Here is a 23,798-nt window from a genome sequence, read left to right on the forward strand (position 1 = left end):
AAATAGTTTGGAAAGATGATAAGATAAACCATAAGATCAGGCAGAAATGAATGTAATAAGACTGACGACCTAATAAACAACTGTCTTGATGAATGTATGATATACATGTTAACAAGATTGGTAGATTAAACTTCTGCTGAACACAAACAAGATATCTCTAACATGACTCTTATTTCTTCGTTACAGCTGCTTCAGCCCTTTTTTGTTGTCTTCACTAAAGCTCACAACCTAAACTCCTGCATAACTGAAAGTGTAGTGCTGAGAGATCTATCAATACAGAAGCTTTTATTGGTTATGATTGATGAAAGTTGTTCAAACACAAATCACAAGGCCTTCCAAAATGCCTTACATCAGATCAGGCAGTGCCTTTTGGCAAGCATATGGAAATATTCCTAAGTATTTGTAGTGCATTCATTGTTATTCTCCCAAAATAAGACAGAAAAAAAAGATGTGTTCAGTATTTGTATTTCATCCTCTGAAAAAATAAAGATCCTGAATGGCAGCATGTCAATTTGGTAGATGTTTCAAATGTTTTCATCAATTATGTTCGGCGTTGATTCCTTCTACATGATCTCAATATCAGTAGCCATATATGGCTATATGGTTTTAAGTTTATTGCAGTTGTGAGCAGAACTATGGCTCAAACACAATTTCCACAACAGTAACTGTACTGTTGTGGAAATCCATGTTATCTAATTTAAAGAGGACATGTGTATTTGTTGATGTGACTGCCTATTTTAGTTTTTTGTGTAATTTTCCAATAATACACATTATTAGTTTTAAGTCTGATTAAACGTTAAACCTTAAAAGGTTAACATTTTGGAGCCAAAGCCTTATTTCCGAGATTATTGTAGCAAACTGAGCCTTCTTTGTTAGGTTTAAATTGTTCGTTTTAAATCACTGCAGTGTTTTTGGTCATATGGCAGAATGACCCTAGTCAAGCCCTTTGTTGAAACAGCAGCTATATTTTAAGAAAAGTCTCACGTACTGTGCTACCCTGGGTTTTAAGTTGCAGTCTGCAAAAACGTAACCACTCCGGAAGCATATCCCTTGCAGGCAAGCAATCTGCAAACGGTTTCTTAGCGTAACCGTTCAACGGGCGGCGCTGTGACATTAAACACGCGCGCTTTATGTGTCTGATGTCTTCCATCAGAAGAGCGGATCAGTTCAGTTGGCAACCGGAACAACAGCGGCAGCAGCAGCGGATGGTACAGATTCGGTTGCCAGCCTCAAACTGAGATTTCTAACTGCATTATTCTGTGTTCATGTGAAACAAAAGGTAAAGTAACAGTTTGTCAGTTTATAGAGCTTAGCCACAGTAATGTAAGCACGGAAGCTAACACATATTCATACCTTAATGTTAACTCAAGTAGCAAACCGCAACGGTTTGTTAGCTGATAGCTAACGTTAGCTTGTAAGACGGAAACGGATTTGTCCTGGATCAGCTAACGAGCATCGGTCCACAGCATCTTACTAAACAAATGAACGTTATTTCGAAGAAATCTTTAAAAAGTTGTCGATTTTAAGCATCATCTTCGTTAGCTGTGATTATCGCGTTTAGGTTGTTGTTTATCATAACATTTAAATAAATGCTTTTAAGCAATTAGTCTCGTTAAGAAGATAGCCTGCCTTGTGTTAGCAGTTATTTCCTTTATGAATTAGCTGGTTAAGAGGATTAGTGTGTAACAACCAGGCTTCTCTGTACCCATCAGTAAGCATTATATCGGCTTGCCACCGAAGGTACAACTTCCTGTAGCCTCCTATTATGGATATAGATGTTTGTGTAACACATTATGTAAGGATAAGACATGTGCTCATGTTGTTATTTCTGTTGCTACCCAGAGGAGTCTTTTGAGGTTGTTGAGGGGCACATGAGTTTGATAGGTGATCAAATCAGTCAACAGCTAACAGCTGCTGTGTCCTAGACTTTGGACCATCACTTCACAATATACAGTGAGCACGAAAGGAGCCTTTGTCCAGATGGTATCACAGTCTCTGGTTCATCACAACGCCATAGCTACCAACCCAGTCTTTGCTTTTCCAGTTAATTAAATCTTAACAATAGCTTGTTAGATATTTTGCTTATGACTGAGAAGTAAACTTATCTAACCTACATTAAGATATTTCAAGAATTTGGCCAGTGATTTAAATTAGGTTGGCTACCACTCTTAAAATATCTTATAATAAATATATATATATATTTTTTTTTTCTCTTGATCTCAACCAGGTGACATTTTCTCGTATGGAATGACAACCTCACACAGATATATTGATTCCAAACCAACCAGCTGGTAAGTTGACACTTTGCAGTCAAAATGCGTACTGTGTTTCAGTTCAGCATTTGTTGATGTACTTCTCTATTGCCATTGTCCTGTTTCACATTAGCTCAGTTTGCTGACATGGAGTGGCAGACACCAGCTGTGTCAGAGAAGTTCCAAAGTCGATTTGGCCGCCGGCCTGGGACAGCGGACAGTGGGGACACGGGTCTTGGCACCTCGGCGTCTGACAGTACAGAAGGTGATCACCTTTGCTTGTTCTTCCCCTTCCTGCAGTGTGCATTGTGTAACATTGTTTTCAATTCTGCCTGTTGTTGATGGAGTTTTTACAGACAGAAATGGGTGTTTCTTGTCAGCTGCAAACATGCAAATTACATCATATGTGTTCAAATTATTGTTTATCATTACATGAAAAGTTTAGAAAAATCAGATTATGTAGAATGTCACAAACCACGCATGGTCCTTGCTGAAAATACTTTGTATTTACATTTGTGTTGGTGTTTCTAATGCTGTTTAAAGAGTGAAAAAGATGTTCATGATCCACAGTTGGTGCTCAGGAGATTTGCAGTGATAGATTAAAGTCCCAGCCAAAAATGCCCCAAGGCTCCGCTGCAACGCTCTGTTAATTGGGAGGGTGGGGGTGTTGCAAGGCCAGGACAGAACAGCTCAATGGAAACTGGACCTTGTCTGTCGAGTGAAATGTCATACTAGTCAACACATTTTTTACATTAGGATGATTACAGAGGGAATATCCCAATGGAGAAAATGTGACATCTCACTAGAGATAGGGCGTGTGCTATATTAATACGCTACACAGAGTGGAAAAAACCACAGACACATGGTATCAGAGAGCTTCCAGGTAATGGCTGGTCAGCTGGGGTGGATGGTCCCTTGTGCAGCTGAAGCCCTACAAAATAACAGCCTGAAAAAACATGAGAAGTGCATCAACAGCGTAGTGTTTGACTCCACGGAGCTGGTATTTATGTACGTGCTGCCAGTTGGAAGCTATTCATAACATACAGGTCAACAGTTTCCTTACGTCAAGTTACACCTATTTATGTTGACATCCCTGACGTACTCCTAAGGATAAGTTTAAAACAGCAAATGCAGAAACATTTATTTGTATTACAGTTCTTCCTTGCTCACTGTGTTGAATTAAAAGATATCTGCACATCTCTCGTCCCCAGATTTAAACAATCACTAAACCTGAAAGGGAAGGTGCAGATAATGCCTAATAATGTTAGTTGGCGCATATCTTCAACATCTTCCAAATATCTGAACAATAGGATTGAAGCTGCCTTCAGGCAAATTGTGGCCCATCTATCTTTGTAGATTATTATTAATCAATTCTTAGGGTTGCATGTTTTTTTGAACAAGGTGCATATAAAAATGTTAACAATAGAACTATCTTGTGTGCAAGCAATTTATTTGTTTATTTCATAATTGCACATTTTCATCCCAGCAACTAACCTATTTGGTTTTGATTGGCTTCTACGTTCTTTTTTACATGTTTTTTTTCCAACCATGTATATATGTGTGTTCTTGGATACATTTCCTTTATAGCTGTTGTCTTCAAATACACTTTATTTTTATTTTTTAGAAGACTGTAACTATAGACTCAGCTTGCTTAGTTACAACTGTTGGGCCTTCTACTAATGCTTGACAGCTTTATCCTGGCACTTAAACCGGCAGCCATGCCTAGCAACCTGACAATTAGTCCCAAATGTAGCCACATAATGAACTGTTATAGATAAAACTGGATAGCATGCTTAGGGTGTGAACTGAACAGCTAAGAATACATTAAAAAAAAAAATGTATTAAACAAATATTTAAGTAATTTGTTTTTAATTTTTGTTGCTGGGTGTCTTAAACTGCAGCAGGTAAATGTGTTTAATTATGTTATTGACTTTCCAATAGCAGGAATTTCTGTTCCGTAAAATGTTCTTCTGAGTAGTTTAGACTTGTTCTAGCCAGTCATGAAACAGTGGAGCCTGGAGGCTTTTTCTTATGTTAAGTTTTACCTTCCTTAAAGCTTTATGTTGTAACTTGTAATCATGATATTTTTACTTTTTTGCTAATTATTATTTTCATATGTAATGGGGAAAACATGTCTAAGTTAACTAAAGTTGTGGTTTAAACTGTGCAGGAACGAAATATCCAGTTCAGTCTTTGACTTTGGATGTACGTGTGCGCAGTGGGAGGGGGCAAGGTGCATAAATAAGCGGCACCCACAGATCACCCTGTAACATGAGAGGTGGGCTATAAATACCCCTAACCTTTCTGCGTGTGTCTGTTTGTGTGTGTTTGCTCAGAGCTCTGGTACAGGCTGGTTTAGCTGTTGGAGGACAATACTCTTTTGGGCACTGTGCCTGTCTGCTGCTCCGCTGTCAGTATTGGCTTCATAGATTGATCTGCTACTGTACAGAAATGCAGAGGACGACATTTTGTTTTGATTTAAAGCGATCTGCTGCTGAGCTCACCTCAGTTCAGCTGTAGAAAACATGCCACAGCTAATAACACGCTTGTTGCCTTCGAGTGACTGCCAGGTCTCTGTACTTCAACAGCTCTCTCAGGTTGGTAATGCGGTTGAAATCTTGAGTTATGTAACTTTGAGTTGTGTTGGGGCCTGTGAGGATGTCTGTAGGTTGGTTGTAATGATCTGAGCTGTGTTACTGAAGTCCTTTTTTTAAGCACAAGTTTGATCTCTGAGGTTTCCAAATGGAGTTAACAGTTTTAACTGAGTGGATTGTGTGTGTACTCTGACGTGTGATGGTGCTGCTCTGTATGTTGTAAGGGAATAATTACAAGAGTGTATGCTACTTCAGAAGGTAGACTCTTTAGTCAGCATACCTTTTGTAGCTGTGGATTAGGATTGTTTACTTGTATACTTGATGGCATGGCAACTTCTACAACACAAGCTTTATCAATGCTGTACACAACATGTGTTTTAGAAAAAGTAATACGGAGCTTTCATTCTGGCCATGGTTTAAGTCTATTATGAGCTTATTCCCTGGGTCAGTCAAAGCCAGTTAATTCTTTCAGTGGTGACACCTCATCATCAAAGTAGGCCACCCATAAACCCTGCTGCATCTACTTTACATCTCTGACTGGAAATAGAGGAAAAGGCCTGCAGAACTGCTCTAGATATTCGAATAGTCTGTCAGTCTATTGAATGGTGAACACTTCATGTCACTAACAATGACTCTTTCTTCTTTTAAAGATTTCTGCAGTTCCAGCAGCAGCCCCTCTTTCCAGCCCATCCGCAGTCAGATCCCCATTCCCACTGCACATGTCATGCCCTCCACGGCCGGAGCCCCGGCCTCTAAGCCCAAGCCGTTTGTCCAGGAGGGGTCCCTGTCCTCCGTTGAGGGCCACAGGTCTTCCTCTGGCTCCAGAACCACGAGTGGCTCCACATCAAAGTCTTCCTCCTCTCTCTCCAAATCTGCATCTTCGCCCAACCTGGACGCTCAGACCGGGTTGGGGGGCGATCACGTGGGGCCAGACTGCCTGAGCCGCTACCGCAGCCTCGTCAATGGGCTGGACCACTCGCTTTTCCCCTCGGATCACACGCGTATGGATGAGGGCCAGAGGTTTGACACTCCTGCCGTGGAGGCTACGCTAAATCAGTCTGCCCTGTTGGGGGGGTTGTGCCCTGATGTCAGACTCCGATTACAGGGGGCCGGGATTAGAGACACCCCAGACTGTGTGTCTGAGGCCTACAGAGGCAGCATGGAGCACAGCTATAAGGTTCTGCCTGAAGCTCGGTCTGGGGGTCCCAGCACAGCAGAAGCCTCCAATCAGAGGGCAAGTCTGCCCGGTGCGGCCGGACCCTCTGGAGTTTATGCCCCCCCTCTGAGCCTGCAGACACAGGCTCTGCTGAGGGAGCACGCCGGCGCCAAGGGTTACGAGACACTGCGGCAGGACAGATGTGGGGAACTGTCCAGCTGGCAGCAACAACAGCAACAGAAGCAGCAGCTGGAGAGTTTACGCCTGCAGGTGGAACAAATGCAGGTAAGCATTTATCCTAGATGGAACACTGTACTGAACTAAAGGTTTTTGGTCTATTTTCTAAAACTGTCACTGCTCTGTTTGGATTATAGTCTATAGAGGTTAGATGTCCCTCGGCTGGGTAGCAAAACAAACTCTCTAAGGAAACACCTTGATAATGTAAACATGTGGGACAGTCAGTCGTTTGTGGACATTGAAATCTGGCCAGGACTGTAGTTCCCGACACATTTATAGGTCATCATTGGAAAAACTAAAACAAGGCCTGAAGCCATACAGACAACTTGTCCTAGTTTATAATAGAATTTGTCAAATCAATAAGCTAAATCTAAATCACAAGAGCCCCATCAAAATCACAAGAACTTCAAAATGATTTTCTAGGGTTTGTTGTAGGATTATTTGAAACATGTACTATCACAACTCAGAAAATCACAGGCTTGATCAACTCTAGAAAGCTTGTGTCACAGCTTCCCTTCTGCAGGCTTTAAAAAACAACTCTTTAGCATCTCAGCTGTTTTTTAAAGATCATTTCCGCACCATGGCAGATGCTGACTGAGTGCCACTCTGGAGTGACTTCCTCATAATGTGTGCTGACAAATCACCGACACCTAAACACTTTAACACCATTTTAAAAGTTACTTGAAATACTGGGATATGGCAGAATATTCAAAGCCAAATTCCTATTGGACTCATAAGGGCGTTGACTTTATGAAAACATTGTTGAACTTCTTGCAAGTTTAAGTCATGATGATAATCCATTGCCTCAGAAAGTAAATGCTTGGCTGTTAAAGTTTTGAAAGGCATTCATTTATTGTAATCTTCAGCAATATTTAGTTGTCCGGAAGAGAGACATTAAATAGTTTCTTAGTTGGAATTTAATTCAACAATCTGTACGGCTGATGTGTGATTTTCTTTTTTGTGATAGCTGCTTAATATCAACCATGTTGTCATTGCCAGAGTCTGTCACTGATTTCCTAAATGACTTCTGTGGTAAAAAATGATGTTGTCAGGCTTAGCAATGCTAGCTATAATTCCTGAGCTGTTTTCATTATGTTTTGTGCAAGAGTCGTGTGTCTACACCTGTATTGTGTACACTACATGCTATCTACACGGTGCTCGGATACAAGTGCAAGCAATACAAAGTAAAAAAGAATGTCATGGTTCAAATTGCGCATTTGTAAGTCTTCACATATTTTCTCCACATGCTGCAGCTCTAACATGCTGTGTGTCTTTTTGTTACAGCTAATGAGTACTGGGGTGGGTCAGTACCCGTCTCTGTACTCCACGCCCGTTCACTCAGAGGCCGGCAAGTGGGACGCTCTGGTGAAAGCCAGTGAGTCTCTGCTGAAGGAGAAGGAGCTGATTATTGAGAGGCAAGTGTTTTGATTTGACTGCCTAGGTGTGGGTGTCTGTAGTGGGCTAGGGGGTTGTTGTATCACTTTTTGATAATGATGAAATTCTTAAATGATTTGTGATCAGTTAATACTGCTTTTTTGGACTAAGTCAGTATGTAATATAGTGTGAGAAAAATTGGTAAACATATTTATGTCTGTCCTCTCACCCCAGCTCTATACATAGCTTTTTACAGTTTTCCACAATGTTGCTAAATGTATTCTTTGCTTGCCATGACAATCTTTTGCCCTGATGCAGACAAAAGCAGCACATGACGCAGTTGGAGCAGCGTCTGAGGGAAAGCGAGCTGCAAGTCCACGGAGCCCTCCTGGGTCGAGGGTCTTCCTATGGGGATATGTGCATGCTGAGGCTGCAGGTCAGTGAAAACATGCAGAAGCTCCCACATCCAAACCCTGTGTCACACCGTCATTATCCTTACAAGCGATTTACCCTTAAGAACTGTGTTTTAAACTGAAGTATCACATGTTTACAGGAGGCTCAGAGGGAGAATGCGTTCCTCAGGGCGCAGTTCACTGAGCGCTCCGACTGCGTTGTGATGGAGAAAGCGGAGGCAGAGCGCAGACTCGGGGCAGTGGAGGCGGAGACACGGCGACTAACCGACAGCCTGAAGGAGACCTGTGAGAGACACGCAGAGGAGATGAAGAAACAGGAAGAGAGGGTGAGTGCTTACCTCACACTTCCGAACCAAGAGTGTTGAAATGAAACCAAACACAAAGTTGCAAAATGAAATGGCCCTGAGAAGTTTAAAAGGATGTCCTCGTTTACAAACTCTTTTGAGTGGATTTGAATGGTTAAAAACTGATTTTAAAATATGTATGTTGTTAATGAGGAGAAGCTTTTATAATCCTGTCCAATTTCCTGCCTGGCAGCGGATATTATTATAACATTTGACAGGAAACTCTTAATTTCCCACAGCTGAGATGCTATAGATAGAATAGCTGGTACGCTCGGTACAAAAATAGATGAAAAGATGCTGCTTATAACTGTCTAACAAGTTTTCTTTCGTGGAGAATATGAAAGTGACTTCCCCGAGGCCAACGTCTGACTGTCTGTCACAAGTTATGAATGGGGGTTTTTCTTGTTATTTTGGCAGCGTATTTTCCCACTTACCACAAATGCCTACTTGTGCAGATCCGCAGTCGAGACAAACACATCAACAACCTGAAGAAGAAGTGTCAGAAGGAGTCGGAGCTGAAGAGGGAGAACCAGCAGCGCATCGAGACTCTGGAGCGCTATCTGGCCGACCTGCCCACCTTAGAGGACTACCAGAGCCAGAACAAGCAGGTGAGGGCGCTTCTGCTCCAGTTTCACCATTCTTACTGGATCAAATGTACCCATCAATCATTCAATCCTAACGTGTGTGTGTGTGTTGTTTTTTGTATCAGCTCGTCGAGGCTGAACAGCATGCGGCTCAGCTACAAGAGACGGTTCGAGATTTGGAGCTCTGTCTAGACACAACGCGCTCACAGCTACGAGAAAAAGACGCACATCTGGACGAACAGAAACGCAGGGAGAGAGACCTGCTGACCACCATTACTGAGTATGAACACACACAGTCTTATAACAAATCACTTTTTAGTGAGCCTAAAAACCGTTAGGACTCTGAATAATGTGCATTCTGTGTTTTTGTTGTATCAGTATGCAGCAGCGGGTGCAGCAGGGCCTGGAGGATGGAGCCAGACTGCCTTCAGTGGATATGGAGAAGCTCAGAGGAGAGAACAATGTTTTGAGAGAGGAGCAGCAGAGACTCAAAAAGGTCAATTGTTGTGTCTGTTTTGTGTGTTTTCTCTATAAAAGTTCATCTGGGTACACCATTATACTTGAAATATTTCTGGAACACCTTTTTTTTTTTTTTAAATATCTTTTATACATAAAGTACAGAGGGTGTACAAGGGAACTTGATAAATTGTAGCTGAAGCAAAAACATTATCAATATAGTGGTTGAACCTAATATGTTGAGCTGGAAACAAAAGAGTCCCTTTCTAGGTAATCCCCCCCCCCCCCCCCCCAATCTCTTTGTCTTGTATCCAAAATAGGCCTGTGTGAAGTGTTCACTCTAAGCCATATCATTGTAGTTTTACTGTTTATGTGCTTGATCCCAGCTTCAAAATGTTGATTTAGCTACATGAGCTCCAAGAGAGAATGTTTGAAGTCTTAATTCCTCTAAAAGCATGATTGTATATTGTGTTTAAAGCAAACTGTTCATATTTAGAATTATATTTGTTAGCCTGGTTTCTAGTTATTACTCGATGTTAACCATGTTTGCCATGTGCTAGAAAAGGGGAATGCTTCCAGTCGTAAACACACACACGCTATTTCCTCGAAGCTAAGGTCCCACAGCACAGGGAGCGGGTGAAGTAACTTGATACTCTCTCTGCAGGTCATTGAGACGCAGCACCACATGATGGAGCAGCTCGGCTCCCAGATCCTGGTCTGTTTCCCTTCAAAATGAGTCTCAATGATTATTGTGGTCTCTTAGCGTTTGTGAGTTACTAACGGTTTGTGTCTGCAGGCGTTGGAGGAGCAGATCTCTCAGGAAGACAGCAGCTCTCAGGCTCTCCGAGAAGACGCGTTGTCCAAGGAGCAGAACGTGTTGGAGCTCCACACAGCCATGAAGGAGGTGAGACCATAATGGAATAATACAAAATAAAGAAATGACCCTGTGTCTAAGTATGGCATGCAGAGAATCTGTGAGTCCTAAATGACCGTGTGCACAATTGCCTGACTCTTTTTGTTGCTGTGTTCCAGCTATCGGCCCAGAACCAGGAGCTGATGGAGCAGAACCTGACCCTGCAGGAGCAGATGGGGGATCCAGAGCAGAGGAGCAGCAGCCAGGCGTCCCCCCCCCTGCAGCCCGCCGGGGCCCGCCTCACTCACAGGCTGCATGCAGAGATGAACTCGTGCCTCAGTGACCTGCGCTCCCTGTGCAGCATCCTGACCCAGAGAGCCCAGGGACAGGACCCCAACATCTCCCTGCTGCTGGGCCTCACATGTAAGCACTGCGGAGATCTTTACTCTTTCACTTATTTCAGGAAATCAGTGTCGTGAGATTTTAAATATGGCACATAGTTACGCGAATTGGGATAGAAATCGCAATAAGAGCTAGTGCAATATTCAAGTGGCAGGAAGCACAATATTTGTTTCAGGAAAAAGTATGTGTAATAAAGGAATGTGGTGCCGTAGTGATGTCGCCGCCTACAAATAATATTCTACTGCCTTAAAGGTCACCTGTTATGCAAAATCCACTTTTCATGTGTTTTATACAAAAACATGTTTCAGGGAAAAAAGATTCTCTCTCTTTTTGTCCTGATCCATTTCTATAAAAACCTGTCTGAAAATGAGCTGATCAGATTTTGGCCACTTTGTGATGTCATAGTGTTTTTTTGGCTTGTGTAACCATTAGCCAATCACCAACCAAGGTAACCCCCCCCACCTTATCACCTGAATCTCCTCCTAGAGCACCATTGAGTTCTTTTTAACCAAATATCTCTCAGAGGGGCGTGGGGAGTGGCTCCTTATTTTCATCTAAAGTAACAGACAGAGAATCAGCACTTTAGAAACAGGGCTGAAACAGAGGGGATTATGGGATGCTACAATGCATGATCCGTTTGGTATTTAGAACCAAACACTTCAGAGACATGTTTTGTATATATCTAAGACCTATACTATATTGTTGAGAAAGAGTATAATAGGAGACCTTTTTAATTATCTTTGTTTGATACAGATCCTCTCAAAATATAACTAAATAAATATTATTTCAGATATCTTTCAATGATAAGGAGATAAATGATGATTATTTTTCTCCAGTGCCCCCTCCAGTGACCCAGCTGGACGAGGACTGGATGAATCCAGAGGTGCTGCAGAAGAAGCTGGTCGAAGCTCAGCAGCTCCGTCGAGACGTGGAGGAACTACGCAATGTAATACTGGACCGTTACGCGCAGGACATGGGAGAGAACTGCATCACCCAGTAACTCTCCCACCCAGGTGACACTTCTCCACTTCCCCTCTGAAGCCTCTGAAACGGGCTCGTCTTTCATGACTAGTTACTGAATGTCACAAAGAGAACTGGATTTTCCAATTTTATTAAATGAGGACAAAGGAAAGCCCAAATGGTTTAGCTTCTTCTTCTCTCGACTGAATGTCTCAGAATCCTCCCATCCCTCCGGTGAGTTAATCTATTTCAGTCCAAGGGCTAACGGAAAATAACTTGCCTCTAATACTTGATCCTTAAGCATTTTGCGTGTGTTTTTTATTTGTATTAATGATGACATGAATATTGTCAGTTACCAAACAGTCTTATACTTTTTGTTTCACTAGCTATTTGTGTAGAAGTCCCACAAATATAATTTATTTAAAACTTTAATTTCCCTCTCCGGGGGAATTAAAAAGAAGTGGTTGACAATCAACTGAAATATTTTAAACTGTGCTTTTAACAAGATTTACAAGTGAATGTTTCCAACATGCCGTTATTTAAAATGGCCAATGCTGTAACATTAGACTCTGCTCTACTCTTTGAGGCATTGGACTTGATACTGAAGGGTTTAAAACCAAAACAGCTTCTCACACCAACAGGCCTACAACCGTTTTATTACCAAAGAAACTCTGGTCAGAGCAGTTGTGCAAGTCTGTGAATGTTTGTGAACGCTTCCCTCTGCTGCAGGCCTCGTTCTGAATGAACACCAACATGTGCCTTTCTGTCGCAATGCTAGTTCATTTTAGACCAACCACAAAAGGCTGTTTGCAGCTGACTCTTCCAATATGACCTTTCTCTCAGCGTATCAACCAGTGGGATATTCAATACATTCCCTGACTCTGAATGTAGCAGATAACTTTGGGAAAACTCACAGAGCTTGTGGAGGCCCTTTTAGAATGTTTTTTTGTTGTTCCTGGTAGATAAAGATAACTCTTTAGTCTGAGTGATTATCTGCCCAAAAAGGTTTCTGTATATTTCAGGTTGATAATGGCTGACAGAGTGGGTAACTGTTTCATTAATGTGTGACTGAGAAACAGTATTAATCTTCAGTATTATTTATTTTGTATTGTTTGCATTGACAACTCAGTGTAAAAGCCTCCTAATGCGTTGCTGTAATAATGTGCTAATGTGTTTGAGCTTGTGTAAAGGTCCCATGAAGTGCCATCAGATTGTCTTTTTCTCCCGTGGTGTTTTTTTGAACGAGTTGTCTGATGGCTAATGATTGTCAGCGGTCACTAAGGGATCTTTAGCTTCTTCAGGTCCAAGAATGTTTTAATCCCATGTGAGGATGATGGGAGGGGTTGGCTGGTTCACCCCCAAATCCCCCATCACATTGTACTGGATGGAGTTTTATATTTGCCCTGAGTGCAGGAGAAGCCATTAAAAAAGAAAAGCTTGACACTTTACAGGATATATATATATATATAAACATATGCAACAATGAGTTTTTCTGATACAGATCAACCCACCCAGGGACACACAAGCCATTTTTCATTTCATGGGACCTTTTTTAGAAACTTGAGTAGCACAAGTTATATCTTTGGAAAGTCCGGCTCCGCATGCCTTAACATCTCAAACGTTTAGCAAAAAGGGAAAAAGATGTTTATATTTTCATACTTTTGTCCTTGTTTGTATTTGCATATTTTAGAAATAAAGATTTTCAACATTTTGCCATGTGTTTTAACTTTATTTGATTTGGTGTAAAACATTTTCATCCCTTCTGTGCCGAAAGCCACGAGTTCCAGCTTTCTATAACTAATGATGCACTGATCCGATATACTGGATTTGTATCAGCCGTGAAAAGTATTTTATGAGCAGATCGGGAAAGGACCATGACTTGATCTATTACTCATACTGTTTCCTTTGCCAGTGAAAAATAATCTGTTTCCGGTATCGGTTACATGCATTCAGTCACGCGGGACCACCCACTTTGGAGACACCCTGTCCTCATGTTACGTAACATCCCAGGCGGGGGTCAGGCTGCGTGCTGGTTCACTGTCCTACTTACTGGGACGCTTACATAAAACAAAGCAAACATTAATGTTATTAAACAGCTGTGTTTTTCTATGACAAGCCAACATTTCTGCTGCGGTAAAGGCCGATACCTCATCTTTTATAATCTTATTTTATTGACTTCACTCAGTGAATGAGGCTGTTTCTGCCTCTTTTTCGCAGCAGCAGAGAAGCATTAGTCGTGAGGCCACATGATCTGAGCGTCTGGCGGTCCTCATCGTAGCGGTGCTGTGGGTACGCACTGATGATGTCATAACCAGGGAGACCACCCCCTCTGTAATGCAAATAATCTAAATGTCACATGCATGGATGTGTTAAGAGATGTTGTAAAGACAAGAAGATACTGCGTCAGTGCAGGAGGTCGAGGACTCACCTGTGTTTGTCCAGATACTGTCGCAGCTGACCGATTGTTTCTGAGAAGCTCATTTTCAGTACGTAAGTATGATTCCCGTCTTCTGACTTCACTTTCATTGTGATGACATCACAGGGGGACCGAGGCCGATCGGAGCTGGAAGTCTGCAGTCTAGAGGGAAAAACAACCCGTTTAATATTCATTAGATGCAGGTCAACCCAGCTGCAGTCCAAGGCATACAATTCCAAACCCACTTGATATAGCACTAGTGACCCAGACTGGCCTGAGGCTCCTCTACCAGGGCGCTGACCTGACCTATTTTCCAATGCAGTGCATACAGTAATCTTGACAATCGGACGCTGCGGCCAAATCAGTATTTCAATCAGCCTTTACATCATGTAGTATGTTCTTGGATCTAGTAATCCCTTTAACCCCATAACATCTTTGCCTTTTCTTAAGATGTATACATGATTGTAATGCCAAAAAATGTTCTAGACATATTACAAAAATGAATGTGCTTACATAATGGAGGACATCATTTTAAATACCTCTCTTTCATCGCTTGCAGGGCCGGCGTGTCTATGAGGATCATCGAGCTGCTGCTCCCAGCAGGAGATGAACCCTGGTGAGAGCACTTGTTAGATAATTGACGTGAGTGTTCTTTCAGCATAAGCACAGCAGGTGAGAGTGCACTACTATAGTGATTATATGTTTACCACACAAGAGCTATAGCTGCTAACACTTTCTGTAGGTATCTTTGATGCTCACCTGCAGGGCGGCCCTCAGGGAGTCCCTGATATCAACCACACGGCCAGCCTTCACTACTGCCTTTGGTAACCTGCTCAGGAACTGATCCACGCTCAACTTCTTGCCTGTGGTCAGAAGGAAACGGCACATTTAGACTGAGGAGAGCCACCTCAGGTCTGTATTTGGTAGCATTGTTGTGATGTGTGCAGGACGGACCAGGTAACTGAGAGCTGACAGTATTGGATGTTTCATTTTTCTCCCCACGGACAGCCTGTCCTTCGCCTGGAAAATTATTCCACGGTAGCCTGGTGATAAAATCCTCATCTCGCCTGTCATTAACCTGCAAAAAAAGTAGCAAAGTTGCAAATAGGCAACAAAAAGGAACAGACTTTTGTCACTATTTCTGACATCTCATAGAACGAAACCAAACCTTTAAAATAATTGGGATAATAATTGCTAGTGAATATAATTCTTAGCTGCAGTCCTTTACATTTGCTTGCAATCAAATAAAAACAAACCTCAAAAGGCACACCGTCTGGAAATATTTCTTGAAGCTCAGATGGAAAATACCCGTCCATCAGATCTTGCATGCACCGCTGCAAAGTCCAAAGATAAGAGGATTTGACTCACCAAAGAATCCAGGTTAAAATATCAAAATATCTTCTGAGCGACTTTACTTATAGTCTAATCTAACCTGGGTGCTGCGCTCCTGATACGAGCGGAAAGGACCGTCAAACATGACAATGCCGTTGCTGTAGAGACTCAGCTGAACAGGGTCCTTTTTTGCCAAGTGTGCCCCCGTGGATGTGGATTGAACGAAACACTCTCCCTCTCCTGCCAGGATGTTCAGCTCGTTGATCCTCTGCAGCACCAGGTCAACATTCATGTGGAAGCTCCTGACCACAGATGTGTCTTGCAGAGGAAAAACACCCAGCATGTTAGTAATCATTTCAGGTAGAAGGTATGGTGATATTTCAACTATTTGGAATGTAAATGTTAAGGAAGGCAATGTAAATATACCTGGCTGCCAGAGGCCTTGCTCTAAGTTATGTGGCTGCTCACTCTCTGCAGAGTCACTGCTCTCACCATCTCCCACCCAGATCAAACCATAGTCATTCAGAAAGCTCTGTAAGAATTTGAATCAGCATAATGTAATATGCTGTAATCAAAAATATTAACATATAACTGAAGGCTTTTATTAAATACACTTACATCCATTTCTTGCACTTGATTTTGCAGCTGTTGGCATCTTCTCTCAAGATCATCTCTGCCACAAGGATGAAGAGTACCCTCTAAAGCCATAAATAAAAAAGCAACATGTAAATAAGATCAGACTTTTACTTTTATTTAGAAATTCAGGGAATATTGAATTTAGGTATTTTCCCATTACCTGATTCTTTTATAAGCCTCTGATTTTTCTCCAACGCTGAAATCCTTTCATCCTTAAAGGAGACATTGGAAGAAAAGGAGTTAGTCAGTTGGACATGTTTGAAAGATCTGTTTTGTAATGCTATTCCTCTGGAGGAGGTGTGTGTTTTCACCTTTCTCTCGATCTCCCGTGCCTGGCTCATCACTGTTTTCTCCAGCAGGCTCACCCGCTGCATCATGGCAGACATCAGCTCAAAGTCGCTTGGTGCACTACCTGTGAAAGCATCCTTTACACTCTTGAAACTTGTTTTTTAAATTCATATAGTTACCTGAAAGTGTACATTTGAACAATGAATAAAAGGAACCAAAACTCTGTAATAGCTTTTACCTTTCTTTAATGGGGCTTTTGATTTTGAATTGGAGGCATCATTGGCTCCCGTGTGAGAGGTCAAGGAAGGTTTGACATCCGAGGATTCATCGTCATCAGCCAAAGCTGTCTGAAATTCTGGACATAAAACAGACCCAAAACCAAAAAACATGATGAAGTCTATGATCAGCTTGTAAGAGTAGTGTGATAACCAGAGTTTTGTATAGGTACATTGACTCAATTACGTCATTGTCTAACAGTAATAAGAGCTAAAACATTTATTTGACTGATCAATTCATAAATGAGAGAACATTATTTCTTTAACAAAAGAAAATACCAAAGTTTTCAGGGTGCAGCTTACAAATGAGAGAACTTGATGCACAATGTATGACTTTTTCTTCAAATTAAATCATTTTACAGTGGGCTATTATTATTACAGAATACTTCCTTACAACCTGGTGTACAGTTCTGCTTTGGTTACCTGTCAGTACAGTGTTATTATGCCTTTATGTAACGATCAGATTTCACTTGAAACCTACCCTTTATGAGATTCCCCCTGAAAGGCACTTTTTGTCCTCCCCTGCAGGTGAAAGACAGTTTAATGTACACATGCTTAGACCTCTTCACAGTAGCACACTTAAAGTGAACTGTCGTTAGTTCTTCTTTGTTGTTTCACAGTAAATAAACCTACCATTGCTCATTCTGAGGGCTCTGCAGTGGAGTGCGCCTCGTTTTCTTCAGCATCGACAAAGGTGAGCTCATTTTACCTGGTCAGGAACTGCAGGAAAACGCTTATCCCTAAATATCTCACACTTTCTCGAGTGCAGCCTCTTCACAATCCTGTCCGTTTTCACTTTGTTTGGAGTCCGTTACCATTAGCAACACAAAGCGGGCAGCTGATATTGTAGAATGAGGTAATACATGTTTCATCCACTGGGAGGCGCTGTTTAGATTTCACAATTACCTTTTATTCACCTTTGTTGGGACTAAAGTTTTAAGATGTTTTGTTGGAATATGACATGAAACTAACATCGATATATATAATAATTATACAACTTTCTGCATGTAAAGACCACATTTCAGTGCATAAACGTGTCTTAAGTTACTTACATTTGTATGACTGGTTAAGGATTGTCTTGTTTAGTTGTTTTGCATGAAACAAGCAAAACATTGTGATTTAACAAAAACATTTTAAGGGACAACATTTAATTATTCTCAAATGTAACAACTTATATGTAAACAATGTGAATAGCTGTCCTGATACGTTCACGGGCCTCTAACGTGTAGCCACTAGTGGGCCCGGTGCGGTGCCGCCATACTGTCCGGTTCAGCCCGCTGGCGGTGGGGAGTGATCGGGCATTCAGAGAGGATGCTGAGGCCTGCCTGTCCCGTCCCACCACACATCCATCATTAACCCGGGGCTGCTAAGCTCGTCCGGGCTATGGCTGCACCCATCGCACATTTCGACGAAGACTGGCCGATATTGGGTGATTTGAGCATGGTTTCAGACCAGCGGCTGCAGCTGCCGCAGAAAGGCCGAGTAGAGAGCGCCTCTGCGGGGGGAGCAGCGCCGCGGCTGCTCCTCCCGGGTGATGGTGATATCCCCGATCTGCAGGACGGCAGCTTCTCCCCGGGGGAAACCGGTTCTTTCAGGTCTATGGAGGATCTTGTGAACGATTTTGACGATAAATTATCCGTGTGCTTCCAGAATTTTAACGCCAATACAGACAGCATCGCTCCTGTGAGTGTGATAACAGAGGAGTCCCTGCTGGAGAAAGACGAGTGAGTGTTTTTGTTTCCGGCCTGTCCGCAGGCTAGTTGTTTATAATAATAAGTGGATGTTAAGGCTTTTACTCAACGCTGCAGGCTGCATTTTAAAAAGCATACAATGTTATGTTGTCTGCCATGGGATTTATTTTCTTAGATCAGGAGTATTACACATTGTTACACCGTGTAATAATGATGTAATGGGGCTCTAATGACAGCTAGACTGCCACCATCTTTTGTCAAGTCATCAAAACTCAGGGCATAGGTCTGCTCTACCAATGTAATAACAAACCCATTACACATTGATCCTAACAGGTGCGATGATATTGGCATCTGCTCCAAATGGCTTTACAAACAGATATTTACCAATATGTATGTGTATTGGCTCTTACTTTTGATTTTGCAGCCGATATTTAAAATATAGCTCTTGTGTCTATTTTCCAGAAACACACTCAAATCAACTGAGGGAGCCAGTCAATTAATCGGTCAATTGATTGATAGGAAATGAATGTGTTAAGTGTTAAATTGTTAAGTCGTTTATTTAGGAAATTATTTGATGTGTGTAGAGTAAAAAACTAAAATAAGTTATGTAGGGCCTGTGTACATACAGTCAATACCATGCCCGTGCTAGAAATGTAGGTATGTGTTCCATAATAATAGAAAGTCTTGATAATAAAGATAGAGTGATTAAGTGCTCCAATAAAAGAGCAGTAGTTTGATCCAAGCAGATTATTCTTACTTATTTTTGCTGTCAGTATATTTACGTTTGCTATTAAATACATCCTTACTGTTAGTCCTTCCATAAAATGTTTCATAAAAAAACAAAAAACACTTGACCCTAAAATGCATAAAGTATTTCCCATAATGCAATACAATCCCCTTGTAGCCTACCTGGTAAATCCCCCAGTTTGTACATTTTTGGAAGTCCGGGTGTTATTTTCTCCCCGTTATGAGTACATTGATCTGTGATTTTGTCAGTATAATTTGGCTTTTTGGACTGACATGTTATTTATTTCTCCAAAGAATCTGGAAGGTTTTAACCAGTAACTATGGGCATGTGATGCCGGTGGATTGGAAACATTCCCGAACATGCTCCCTCCACAAACCCTCCTACAACCTGGAGGAGAAGCCCGTAAGTGACTCCCCCCCCCCCCTCCCTTCTCTGTCCCACTTTCCCTTCAACGCCAGCACTCCTACCCACCCCAATCTCTTTTCTGTTTATCTCACAAATCTCAAATATGTATTGTGCCAGGGTTTAGCGTTTTTGATTAAATTCCCTCCCCCCATCCTTCCCGGCTAGAGAAAGACTGATGTCACGGTGGAGCTGTCGGACGATGAGGAGCTGAGGGAGCAGCTGGACATGCACTCCATCATCGTCTCCTCCCTTGCAGACGAGCCGCTTTTCACAGCCGAGCAAGTGAGTTACATGTAGTGTATCCCAGATGCAGCCACACTGTATCAAGTGTAGGAATACAGAGCTGCAGCTTAACATGGCTGAAAATGAGATTTAATAACAGATGAGTGCTGCCTCTCTGATGTGTGTGTCTTTGCTTTGTGCAGGTTATCGAGGAGATAGAGGAGATGATGCAGGACTCTCCTGACATGGAGGCAGGCCACAACCCCTCTCAGTCAGACCTCTCGATGCTCTCTCTGGACGTCCAGCGCTGCACCAGGAGCCCCAGCTACGAGTCCAGTGAGTGTCCATTTTGGGCTGAGACAAAACATCAGTAATATATATAATGAGACATGCTATTGTGGTCTGCTATAAGTACAAAGTAACCATTATGTCGCAGCCTTTTATACCATACTGATGTAATTGTATCAGTATCATAGTACAAGCCACACTGTTACACTGGGTGACATGTTCCTTTATTGCAATAATCTAGGCACTGTAGTTTATTTTGACTCAATAACACAAACTCTGTCTTGCAGCATAAATACTCCCAAGCACATCCTGTATTTTCTATTAATCCGAAATAATCCACAACAAATACGGGGATATGGGAAATTGTTGAGAGATAAACGTACTCATTGTTGATTTTGGTCTTTTCATCGGATTTGTTGACAATAAATAAAGCTAAAATAAAGCTTATCCTCTCGTGTCATAAAAATGTGATGGATTCATGATAGTCCGGTGTCATAAATTGCCCTGCGACCCTTAATCGTTCTATTTTTTGATGAATGAAGGATCAGAATCATAAACAACAGCTGTGTTTTCTCTTTGTTTGTTTGTGGTCCAGGAGTGAGGTCCCTGAGTGTTGCGGAGCTGAATGAACGTCTGGAGGAGACGGAGACGACCATCAGGATGTTCTCGGAGGAGCTGGTTCTGCAGCTGGCTCTCAGGGACGAGCTGGACTTTGAGAAGGAGGTGAAGAACAGCTTCATCTCAGCGCTCATTGATGTACAGAACCGACAGAAGGAGCATCGGGAGCTGCTGAAGAAGAAGAAGAAACTTAAAGCAGGAGCCGGGACGTCGCAGGGACACGCAGAGAAGAACCAGGGATCAGTGAGTGTTTTGCTCCTTCATAACTACTGTAATCACGGGATGTCTTCAGTTTTTCTTTTCCAAACAAACTGTATTTTCCTGAAACCTTTTCCTTTCTTTTCTTTTTTTACTTTGTCTTATATTTCTCTGCTTTACTTCCTTCCTCGTCAGCGCTTCAGCGTGGAGGGAATCTCCTCTGTCATTCAGAACAGCTTCCGGCAAACTTTTGGGAGCGGGTGCAGTGAAAGACAGGTTACTTTGCCTTTCTCTCTCAGCTGCTGAACTTTATCTTCTTCCTGTTTTCTGCACAGAATATAAACACATTGATAGGAATCTCATCCAACAGAAACATCATCTACAGAAACTTGATCTCATCTATTTGTCTTTCGCTCTGTTTTATGTTTCTTTACAGTATTTGACCACAGTCATCCCATACGAGAAAAAGGGACACCCACCCTCCCTTGAGGACCTCCAGATCCTGACAAAGAGTACGTTTCTTTATCTGCACCGGCAGTATTTGAGTGTTAGTGGCTGTGATTGATCCATTCACTCCTTTGTTTCTGCTGCCTTGCAGTCCTACAAGCTATGAGAGACGACAGTGACAAGGTGCCCAGTCTCTTAACAGACTATATTCTTAAAGGTGAGCTCTTCTCGTTTGTGTGTCTGCACTATAAATGATGTTGAGAATGACAAATGAATGTCACAACTAAACAATTGTATACTTCATCTTTATTTTGTCCATTTTATCACATGTTGTTATACAGATTGTGTTTCCCATATCTCAATAAAGAGTTTTAGTTTATTGCAAAAATCCCCAAATCATTTAAAAAAATGCTTCATTTAAAAAAAACAAGTCAAGTCTGCTTGTCGCAGTTGAAAGCAAGAACTTCTTTAAACAGTTAATGTGGGAGCGTTGAAAGACACAGCAACATTTGACAGTTTGCAGCAACAAGGTTCCACTTTTATATGTTTGTTGTTGTCAAAAACAAACACATATTCATAGTGATAAAAGTAATATATAGACCTGGTATTTAAAAAGTCTGGCTGTTGACTCTGAGGTCCTAAATGTCACAGTGCTCAATTAGAATCCAGCCCTTTTTACTGCAAACATTTTGACATGTCATGACAGGATAAACACAGGTGTACTTGATCAAAAATAATTATGATGCTGTTCTATTTAGTCTGTAACAGCCATTGAAGTTATTCATTTGATCAATTACACCTGTAAAATGGCTGCTGTTAAAAGGGCATTTCTTAATATTCGACTCTCAGATTAACTAGAGTAACTTTATTGTGAAATTCTGTCCTTCAGTACATCCTGCTGAAAACATTTGCCCTCCGTCTTTTATGTTTTCTTAGTCCTTCCTTTCACATATGTTCTGCTTTCATTCTTTCATGTTTTCTTTCTCTACTTCTCATGACCTAACTTATCTCCGCCTCACCAGCTCTGGTGTGAGCGATGGATGCAGAGGTTTGTTTCACATGTGATGTGCACTGTTGTGGTTGTCTCACTCACATGGGGAGAGCGCCCCCTCTCTCTACCACTGAACTGTAGTGCAGTCTGACCCTGGTGTTGTCCTTTCACTGTACCCCCCCCCCCCCCCTCTCCACACAGTGACTGCTGCAGCATGGTTGATCCCTCTTAATGTCACAACCCACTGTCACACAAAATGTCGATTCACCCTGCAGTTCACATTTAACACACAGTTTAATGATCATTAGCCACCTAGCATTGCTGTGATTTCAGGATGTTTCCTCACCCACCCTACTTCAGAAATAGGTCATCAGCACTAACTGGTGTCCTTACATTTAGATTTTCCTTTTTTCCTTTCTTTTTCTCCTACTTGTAATTTGTGCTGATCCCCTCATGCTGAAGGTGCACTCCTGCTCCATCGTTCTAATATGAATCTCTACTGTTATTACAGTGCTTTGCCCAACGTAGGCCAGAGGGACGGTGCGCAACGCTGGAGAGACTTGAGATAGTTTACCATGGCAACAAGAGGAAGAGGACTCATTGTATTTTTTGCAGACATGAAGCACACTTTAATTAGATCCTGCATGTTTTTACCTCAAGATGTCATTTTTTGTGTTCTTCTCTTCTTTATTTATTTTGTGTTGAGCATTGTGATTTTGCAAACCTCGTGTGTTCCTGTCATTTTTACCTATTTTCAATGTTTGATTTTTGATTTTCCTGCACTCTGAAAGAGCATCTTAAAAATGTTAAATTATATAAGAGAAAACCCCCAGATTAATATATGTGGGTTGTAAAAGCTGCTCTGTTTGTAACTGAGCTCTGCTTGCTGGTAATAAGCATTGCATAGGGCTTTGTATTTGTCTGAAGTGATTAACTGAGCAATGAACAAATGCACAAAGCATGTTGAAGTTGCAGTAATAAAGGTGCTTTTGAAGCATCATAACTGTAAAGCATAAACAGGAGAGTATGATTGAAAAATATTCTTACAATCCCCATGAGGAAAGTATTACAGCAGCACATAAGACAGTAGAGAGGTATGAGAGAACAGGAAAAATATACTTTTAACCAGGATGCATAAACATCATTTGCAAAACCACCATATGATTTATGCAGCCGACAAAGTGTTTATCTGCGTTCATCTGAGCAGATCACTCCATACATCTTCATTGTATGGAAGATAAAGTGTTGAGGAAATGTTTGAACTGAAAATAACAAACTGACTAACTATGCATTTGAATTGTGATCCACACTGTCTGTACTTCCTAGACACTGTCTGTAACTCTGAATCAGAGGCTGGAGCGTCGGCGTTCCTGCTGCGCACAGGGCAGCCTGTTATTCTCTGTGTTCTTTTATATGTACAAACTGCCTTTGGTCTTTGCCTGAACTTTTGTACATTTTAAATGACTTATTTTCAATTAATGTGAAATGGCTGGACTACTTACAGAGCCTGCTTCATTGTTATTTATTTTGTAAATATTTTTGTTTCAAATATATTGATACAAATCACACCCTGTTTGTCTTGGCTTATTTTATTCATGTTGCAAACCAGCAGATGAAA

General features: G+C 41.7%; 3 protein-coding genes across 5 annotated transcripts; 2 read left to right on the forward strand and 1 right to left on the reverse strand.

Moving 5' to 3' along the window:
* Nucleotides 1-1,071: 1,071 nt before the first annotated feature.
* On the forward strand, nucleotides 1,072-13,336 carry cep85 (centrosomal protein 85). The gene is made up of 14 exons (XM_034127655.1): nucleotides 1,072-1,279; nucleotides 2,228-2,291; nucleotides 2,386-2,517; nucleotides 5,497-6,287; nucleotides 7,524-7,654; nucleotides 7,932-8,049; nucleotides 8,167-8,352; nucleotides 8,826-8,978; nucleotides 9,080-9,234; nucleotides 9,333-9,450; nucleotides 10,075-10,125; nucleotides 10,207-10,314; nucleotides 10,443-10,686; nucleotides 11,502-13,336. The coding sequence occupies exons 3-14, from the start codon at nucleotides 2,400-2,402 to the stop codon at nucleotides 11,663-11,665; spliced, it is 2,337 nt and encodes a 778-aa protein (XP_033983546.1). The 5' UTR covers nucleotides 1,072-1,279; nucleotides 2,228-2,291; nucleotides 2,386-2,399; the 3' UTR covers nucleotides 11,666-13,336.
* On the reverse strand, nucleotides 13,331-17,300 carry ubxn11 (UBX domain protein 11). Of its 2 annotated transcripts, none has more exons than XM_034127656.1 (14): nucleotides 17,206-17,300; nucleotides 17,054-17,094; nucleotides 16,536-16,652; nucleotides 16,321-16,421; nucleotides 16,170-16,221; nucleotides 15,992-16,071; nucleotides 15,800-15,905; nucleotides 15,474-15,691; nucleotides 15,298-15,375; nucleotides 14,996-15,119; nucleotides 14,801-14,904; nucleotides 14,581-14,666; nucleotides 14,054-14,203; nucleotides 13,331-13,954 (listed from the first exon to the last, which is right to left on the reverse strand). In XM_034127656.1, exons 1-14 carry the CDS (start codon nucleotides 17,274-17,276, stop codon nucleotides 13,807-13,809), a joined length of 1,476 nt encoding a protein of 491 aa, XP_033983547.1. In that variant the 5' UTR covers nucleotides 17,277-17,300; the 3' UTR covers nucleotides 13,331-13,806. The 2 variants fall into 2 exon arrangements, with proteins under 2 accessions (XP_033983547.1, XP_033983548.1); XM_034127657.1 differs by having other exon boundaries at nucleotides 13,333-13,954; nucleotides 14,581-14,654.
* A 585-nt stretch (nucleotides 17,301-17,885) lies between these two features.
* On the forward strand, nucleotides 17,886-23,746 carry fez2 (fasciculation and elongation protein zeta 2). 2 transcript variants are annotated; one of them, XM_034127658.1, is made up of 9 exons: nucleotides 17,886-18,296; nucleotides 19,305-19,413; nucleotides 19,582-19,698; nucleotides 19,842-19,974; nucleotides 20,522-20,787; nucleotides 20,938-21,018; nucleotides 21,179-21,254; nucleotides 21,341-21,406; nucleotides 22,692-23,746. In XM_034127658.1, the coding sequence occupies exons 1-9, from the start codon at nucleotides 17,956-17,958 to the stop codon at nucleotides 22,706-22,708; spliced, it is 1,206 nt and encodes a 401-aa protein (XP_033983549.1). In that variant the 5' UTR covers nucleotides 17,886-17,955; the 3' UTR covers nucleotides 22,709-23,746. The 2 variants fall into 2 exon arrangements, with proteins under 2 accessions (XP_033983549.1, XP_033983550.1); XM_034127659.1 differs by lacking the exon at nucleotides 20,938-21,018.
* Nucleotides 23,747-23,798: the final 52 nt, after the last annotated feature.

The sequence above is a fragment of the Trematomus bernacchii genome, unplaced genomic scaffold, assembly GCF_902827165.1.
Source record: "Trematomus bernacchii unplaced genomic scaffold, fTreBer1.1, whole genome shotgun sequence".
Classification (NCBI taxonomy): domain Eukaryota; kingdom Metazoa; phylum Chordata; class Actinopteri; order Perciformes; family Nototheniidae; genus Trematomus; species Trematomus bernacchii.